Source organism: Elephantulus edwardii, unplaced genomic scaffold, assembly GCF_000299155.1.
Source record: "Elephantulus edwardii isolate Elephantulus edwardi_28Jun2011 unplaced genomic scaffold, EleEdw1.0 scaffold00323, whole genome shotgun sequence".
NCBI lineage: Eukaryota > Metazoa > Chordata > Mammalia > Macroscelidea > Macroscelididae > Elephantulus > Elephantulus edwardii.
Window position 1 is genome coordinate 2,117,444 of NW_006400073.1, and position 8,348 is coordinate 2,125,791.

An 8,348-nucleotide genomic window follows, 5' to 3' on the forward strand; every position below is an offset into this window, starting at 1 on the left:
AGCTGTGGTGCTGGAGAAGAGTACTGAAAATACCATGGACTACCAGGAAAACAAACAGATTGATCCTATAGAGAATCAAACCAGGCTGCTCCTTGGAGGCAAGGATTCTGAGGTTTCATCTGACATACTTTGGGCATGTTGTAAGGAGGGACCAGTTCTTGGAGAGGGACATCATGCTTGGCAGGGTGGAGGAAAGTGCAAGAGAAAGACCCTCGACGAGATGGATTGATACAATGACTGGGATAATGGAGGTAGATGTGTCAGAGACAATAAGGTTAGCACAAGATAGATCAGGTTTCAGGGCTATTGTACATACAGGGTCACTATGAGTTGCAAGCAATTCAATGGCACATAAACAACAACAACAACAACAACAACAACAACTTAAAGGACACAATAAGTAAAAATGTGTGGGACAGTGTCATTGAAAGAGATGAAGGCCCTCAATTAGATGGACTGACACAAGTGGTTGTAACAAAGGGCTGTAGGACATCTCTAACCATGACGACAGCACAGGACCAGGCAGTGCTTTGCTTTGGTATACATAAAGCTGCTAAGATTTGGAGCTGACTTGTCAGCACCTGCAACAGGAATAAGTAAGAAGTTCAAACCTGACTCAGCAGAGAATGTAAAACAAGAGATTGTAATGCTAAAATCAGATGGATCTCAGCAAAAAGCAGAGAATACCAGAGAGATGCTGACTTGTGTTTTACTGACAAGCTGCAAAGGCAACTGACTATGTGGGCCATACCAAGTGACAGAGAATTCTGTAAAGAGTGAGAATTCCAGTTACTTGATGGTGCTCATGTGGAACCTGTATATAGACTAAGAGTAAGATCTCCAAAAACAATAAGGGAATGATGTGGTTTAAAATCAAGAAAGGTGTGCATGAAGATTGTCTCCTTTCACTACCCTTATCCAATCTGTACATTGGTAAAGCCCAATAAATTGGGCTAAAGGAAAAATATGGCATCGAGATTAGAGAAAAACTCATTAATAAACTGTGAAATGTAGATGGTACAATTTTGCTTGCTAAATGTGAAGAGGATTTGAAACACTTAGTGATGAAGGTTAAGGACTACATTTTTCAGTATTTATTATACCTCAATATAAAGAAAATAAAAATCCTCACATGGATAGACAGAAATTAGTGAAGCTTTTTATTTTACTTGGATATTTAATTAGCATCCACAGATATTGCTGTCAAGAAATAAAATGATATACTTTGTATGAGGTAAATCTTTTGTCAAGGATGCCTTTAATTTATTAAAAAGTAAAAATGTCACAATGAGTAATAAGGTATGCTGGACTGAAGCCATAATATTTTTTTATTCCCTATAAGCTTGCAAAATGGGAAAACAGATAAATGCTTATGTCTTTGAATCATGTAGCTGGCAAAGCACATGAATTATATCACAGGTTTAAAGAACAAACAAATCTGCTTTTGAAAAAGTGTATGTTGAATGCCCTTCAGAAGCAAACTTGGAGAGGACCTCTTCCTACATACTTAAGACACAGCAGGAGGGACCAGTATTTGCAGAAGGTCACCACGCTTAGTAAAGTAAAAAGAGCAGACATAAAAGGAAGACCTTCCACAAAATGGACTGACACCAACTCTATTTTGACTCACAATGACAATGCAGCACAGAGCAGCAATACCCAGAGTCACCAAGGCTGTATGTACTTAGGGAAGCAGACTGGCATATCTTCTGGCTGTTCAATCACTGTAACACCATGATTGCACCACACTGTATGTATACTACATAGATAGTAAGAAATACTTTTGAAAATGGCTTTGATATTCATTGTTGTTGAGTCAGAACTAACCAACAGCTGATAATCCAGCATGTTTTATTTTTTTTTCTATAATTATATTTTATTAATTTTCATAAACATTTACAGAGATTTTGGGCTTCCACTCATTCACTGTTGCACTATTCTCTCTACCCTCCTCCCAGTTTGTTCTTGTCCAAATGCCACAGTGCTTGTCAAAGCCAGTTCTGATTAATCTTCTTTGTCAGTGTATCCTTTGCCATTCCCTATCACTCCTCCCTGAGAGTCCAGCATGTTTTAAAAGATGTAAATAACATGAGAAGAGATTGCTCTTTTCTCTTAGGAGGAGCCACTGCTAGACCTGAGTCATGAGAGAGGAGTGGCTTCTGGGTAAGCATTGTGATTTCCTAAGGCTCCACCACCAGTAATTATTCCTAGCCTTTCTATTATCAGCTATTTAAACTTGAATTTTTGTGTATTACACTTTATTCAGCCAATAACAATTTTTCAGTATATAACTGAGAAATAAAAAAATGACTAAGTTTAATGTAGCAAAATCCTATGAAAAATTTAATGCATGTATTCATCTATATAAAATGAGCAACAGAAATATATCATTACATATAAAAACAAAACCACACTTAAAAATGTATAATATGTAAAAAATACAAATAACAAAATAAGCTGTGTAATTAACCGGACATTGTTATTTTTAATCTATCCATAAAATGATCATATAGATGGGAAAAGGTCCTTACCTGGTTTTGGCACAGAATTGGTCACTGACTGGGGAACTTTCTGGTTAATTAACTCCACACAGTGTCCAGGGAAGAGTCCCACCTATAAAGGCAAAGAAGGAAAGCATCTAAAGGAGAGAAGGGACTCACAGGAGAACACTGTGAAGTGAATTCCAGTAACAAATGACACAGCCCCTCCCAGATGATTCTATCAATCTGTGATGCTAAATAACATAGCATGCCAATTACACAAACATACAAAAACAAGCTGTTGCTAAGCCTACAGAGTTGTGTGCTTTATTTGTGCAAATATCTTTTTTGGATTCATAATGTTCCAAGCTTTTTAAATACTTACTAAAACAATCTGATAAAGTAGACATGCAGGAGACAGAATTTTTACCACTTACAATTTACTATAGTGATATCAATTTAGTCTGTTTATTATCTTCTCGATAATTGTGATAAATTAGTATTAAATCATAATGCTCTTTTGCAAGTTTTACTTTCCTATCTGTTACATGAAAACTGATTAGGAATCCCATTCAATTTGTTAAACAAGCAGTAACAGCACAGTCTAGTTAGTCATGTTGTGAACAAAAAAGTGTGGGGTAGGAGGAAGCAAGAGTCTATAGTCTCTATAGTGGCAACAGACTCTATATCTTGGAAACACACCCCCTTGACCTTGTAGCTGCATCGCTGGAGGCTTCAGAGAGAATCCTAAGAAGTCATCTTAACTGAGGACCTGAATGCCAGATAATCCAGCAATTCTGCAGGTTAGGGACCACAGTCAACTGAACCAATACAGAACTAAACATCCTGGAAACAAAAGTAAAAGCAAATCTTTACCAATATTTATAGATGTTTCCTGAGACAGGAATATAAATGGGCTGCTATGCAGGAGATGTTAAAGCCAAAACATGAAAATGGTATGAGTTTGTGTATCCCTTTGTTGATAAACTCTGAGGAAAAATGGGATGGTCTTCCAAGAACTTCATCATAAAGTTCTGAGCTGTATAATTTCCATCTGTTTGAGGTTATTTTCACATACTCATTTGCTATACTCTTATTTCAATTTCTGGATCAGTGTTTTAGAGTAGTTTCTGAATTATGAATATATAAGTAGTCAGTAGGAATATTTAGGATTCTTAAAGTCTTTGTGCACTGCCTTTCAAAATGAGGCTTTAATGGTAAGATTCTAGAACATGTTCTACTCAATGCAGAATATGAAAATTGTTTCTTAATATATCAAAATCAGCTAAGATTCAACTTGAAAAACCATACCAATTGACATATTTCAACAAAAAGACCCTGCCCTGGATGTACTCACTAAGTTGTGCCAAGAAATCTGGTGGACAGCCATGTGGCCAACTGACTAGAAAATACTGATATGTGTTCCCATTCCAAAACAAGGTGACTGAACAGAGTGTGGAAATTATTGAACAATATCATTAATATCCCATGCAAGGATGATTCTGCTGAAAATTATCTAAAAATGATTGGAGCAGTATGTCAAGAGAGAATTGCAAGATGTGCAGGCTGGATTTAGAAGAGGTTGTGGTAGTGGGAATATTACAGCTAATGTTAGATGGACCTTGGCAGAAAGCAGAGAAAACCAGAAGAACGTCTCTTTTTGCTTCATTGACTATGCAAAGGGTTTTCACTGTGTGGATCACAACAAGTTATGGCTGACTCTGAGAAGAATGGGAATCCCAGAACATTTGATTGTGCTTATGAGATACCTTCTATCCTCCCTAGTCATTGTCCAACCTTCCGATGCATAACAAGTGATTACAAAGACCATGGCCTGTATCAGGCGCACCTTAGTCTCCAGAGAGACACCGTTGCTCTTGAGTACTTTAGAGAGGTAACTAACAGCAGACTTTCCCATCACAATACATTTTTTTATTTCCTGGCTGCTGGTGCCAAGAGTGTTGACTGTGGAGCCAAGCAAACTGAAGCTGTGAACAATCTCAAGCTCTTCGCCATCCATCCTGATGCTACCAACTGGTCCAGTGGTGAGAATCTTTGTCTTCTTAACATTGAGCCTTAGTCCATACTGAAGGCTGCAGGCCTTCACCCTCTGCAGCAAGTGAATGAGGTCCTCCTCAGTTTCAGCAAGCAGGGTTGTGTCATCTGCATAACGCAGATTGTTAATAGATCTTCCACCAGTCATGACGCCACACTTCTCCTCATAGAACCCAGCCTCTCAGATAATGTGCTCTGCATACAGGTTGAAATGACTAGGGAGGATAGAAGGAAAGTTCGATTTGAAAGCCTTTCAGCTGTGGTGGTGGAGAAGAGTAGTGAATGTACCATGGACTGCCAAGAAAACAAACAGATTCATCCTGCAGAGGGTTAAGCCAGGCTACTCTTTGGAAGCAAAAATTCTGGGGCTTCTTCTGACATACTTTGGACATGTTGTAAGGAGAGACAGGTCCTTGGACAGGGACATCATGCTTGGTAGGGTGGAGGGAGAGCACAGGAGGGGAAGACCCTCTATGAGGTGGATTGATTCAGTGACTGGGGTAATTGGGATGGGTGTGTCAGAGGCAGTGCGATTGGCACAAGATAGAGCAGGGTTTAGGGCTGTTGTACACAGGGTCGCTATGAGTCACAAATGACTCGACGGCACATAACAACAACAACATGAGAAACCTATACTTAGACCAAGAAGCAGTCATCAGAACAGAGCAAAGACATAGTCCAAAATCAAGAGATGTATTTTATCTCTATACCTTTTCAATCAGTATGTAGAAAAGAGTATCCAGAGTGCTTGGCTGTACGAGGAGGAATGTGGCATCAGGATTGGTGGAAGAGTCATAAACAACTTGTGTTATGCAGATGACACAACTCTGCTTGCTGAAACTCAGGAGGACCTTAAGTGCTTGCTGCAGAAGGTTAAGGACTGCAGCCTTCAATACGGATTGAAGCTTAACATCAAGAAAACAAAGATTCCCACAAGGGCCAATTGGCAGCATCAGTATGAATGGTGAAGAGATTAAATAGTTAACAGTTTTCATTTACTTGGTTCCACAGTCAACACTCTTGGTAATAGCAGCCAGGAAATCAAGAGATGAATCGCATTGGGAAAGTCAGCTGTGAGGGACCTCTCAAGAGTATTGAAGAGCAATGATATCAGGCTGGAGACTAAGGTGCACCTGATCCTGGCTATAGTCTTCGCAATTACGTGCTATGCATTGGAGAGTTGGACAGTGACTAGAGATGACAGAGAATTGATGCCTTTGAGCTGTGGTGCTGGAGAAGAGTGTTGAGTATACTGTGGACCGCTAGGAGAACAAACAGTTTGTCCTGGAGAGGTTGAAGCTTGAATATCCCATGGACTGCTGAGAAAACAAATGGCTCCGTCCTGAAGAGGGTGAAACCAAGTTTCTCCTTGGAGGCTAGGGTTTTGAAGCTCCCTTTCACATATTTTGGGCATGTGGCCAGGAGAGACCTGTTCTTGGAGAAGGACATCATGTTTGGAAGGGTAGAGGGACAGCACAAGAGAGGAAGACCCCAGATGAGATGGAAGGATGGACTAACTGGGGTAATGGGGGTTGATGTGTCAGAATTAGCTGGATCAGTACAGGACAGGGTTTACAGCTGCTGTATTTAGGGTCACTATGGATTGACTTAACAGAACCTAACAACAATCAACAACACTCATAATATTAGAAAATCTAGAAGGCTCTACTCTTCCTATCAGCTAGTTATTACACTTACCATCTTTTCCTTGTGTGTGCTTAATTTTCTTCATTCTCAAATAATATCAGACGTCCCATTAAATTCTCATTCATTTCTATATATATAAACATTTTCTTGATCTATTGTTGATATTTCCTATTTCCACCTGGTCCTGGCACAATCCCTCCAAAAGGGAGGGTGACTAGGAAAAAAAGGTTCATTCTGACCAGGTGGTATACCATTAACGTTCACAAGTATGTCCAGGACATAGCTAAGGTACTAAGGAAGGACCCTATCATAGCAGGTGAGGTTTTCCAAAACACATAATGAGCATGTTTGTTGTTGCTGTGTGCCATGAAATCACAAGTGACTCGCGGCTGAGCATCCAGAGAATTTTAGAGGTTATAAACCTCCCAAGAGGACATAGTCCATCTTTCCCTTGAGAAGCAGCTGGCAAATTCAAAGTGCCTAACTCTGACTTGGCAGTGTACCAAACAAGAGTTATTATACACTATGTATCTGTTAAAAATGTCAAAAACCTAGAACAGTCAATGTGGATGAAAATGAACAGATCACTATCTAGAGTCATAAAACAGCAACAGAAAACAAATTGCTTAACATCTTTGATTCAATTTATTTGTCAAAATAGGGATATTATTAATATATCAAGACTGTTTATTAAAGTATCTAGTCCACTTTCTAAATTCTACTATCTTTTCAAAGAATAAATTTTTGTCACTTCACTAAAAAGCTGAAACAGGCTTCCCCCACCCCAGTCTGTGACCCCGCTGCCAGCTCCGAACTCCGGGACTGGCAAAGTTGGGCGCCGCGTAGACGGAGTGGACAGAGGGAGTGGATTCAAACTGGGGCCACCCCTGCACCTTTGACCGACGTCTCCAGGTACCACATCGCTTCCCCCGCCCCAGTCTGTGACACTGCCACCAGCTCTGAACTTTGGGGCCATCGGAGACTTAAAGAAAACAAAAACAAAAACAAAAACAAAAAAACCCACACAAAAGAACAAAAACACAAAGACCAAATTTATAGCATTTTTCAACCTCACTTGACAAAGTTTCCAATATTGAGGATTTAGTTTCTTTTGACTACAAACTGCTGTTTGGCCCTACCACATTGGTCCCACCAACTTAAGCAAAAGGGAGGTACTGGACATCTCGATAGAGAAGTAGTGACATCAAACCAAAAACCAACTATCACCTTAGTTTTCAAAAACTCTTCCACTTAAATGTCTCGAAAGAAGCAGGGTACCTCACTCACCACACAAGCCCAAAACAAGATATCTACGCCCCAAAATGACACAGTAGCAATGGATTTCATGAAGCCAGAAAGTCTGATTGAATTTTCTGATGCAGAATTGGGAAAAAAAAGATGACTGAATGTTTTCAATGGATGAAAAACAAACTTGAAGAATTAGAGGACACTACAGTAAAAAATCAGGAGGAACTTAAAAAAAAAAACAATCCAAAACAATGCAGAGAAAACAAATGAGGCATTAGAGGCACTGGAAAAATAAGAAATCATAATTCAAAATATGAAATCTAAGGTTTCTGATGCTGTCAACATGATGGAGGGACATACAAATAGAGGTGAAGAGATGAAAAATAGAATTAGTGAAATAGAAGATAGAATTGTCACCACAGATATAACCGAAAAAAGGAGACGCAAAAAAGAAGGAAACAGAAGAAAACTTAAGAATAATGTGGGATACCATTACAAGAAATAACATCCAAATCATTGAAATCCCAGAATGGGAAGAAACAAGTAAAGGCACTGAAAAAGTTGTGGAAGAATTACTAGAGGAAAACTTTATAGGGATAATGAAGAATGACAGAATATATATTCAAGAAGCTGAGCGAACACCATATAGAATAGACCCTAAATGAAAAACATCAAGGCATATTATTGTAAAATTTGCTAGAACCAAAAAATAAGGAGAAAATACTAAAAGCAACGAGAGAGAAAAAAGGAGTAAACTATAAGGGAGAACAGATAAGATTAAGTGCTGATTTCTCAGCAGAAACCACAGGAGCAAGAAGACAGTGGAATGGCATCTATTGAACACTTAAAGAACACAACTTTCAACCAAGAATACTGTACCCAGCAAAACTATCCATCAAGTATGAAGGAGAGATCAAA

At 39.0% G+C, this 8,348-nt stretch overlaps 1 protein-coding gene across 1 annotated transcript in view; it reads right to left on the minus strand.

Annotated features, from left to right (window-relative positions):
• The window catches only part of ARHGAP32 (Rho GTPase activating protein 32), a 385,046-nt gene that overhangs the window by 144,776 nt on the left and 231,922 nt on the right, over positions 1 to 8,348 (minus strand). The window contains exon 10 of the mRNA XM_006901383.1: positions 2,532 to 2,613. Coding sequence (XP_006901445.1) covers positions 2,532 to 2,613 — 82 coding nt within the window. The remainder of the gene's footprint in view (positions 1 to 2,531; positions 2,614 to 8,348) is intronic.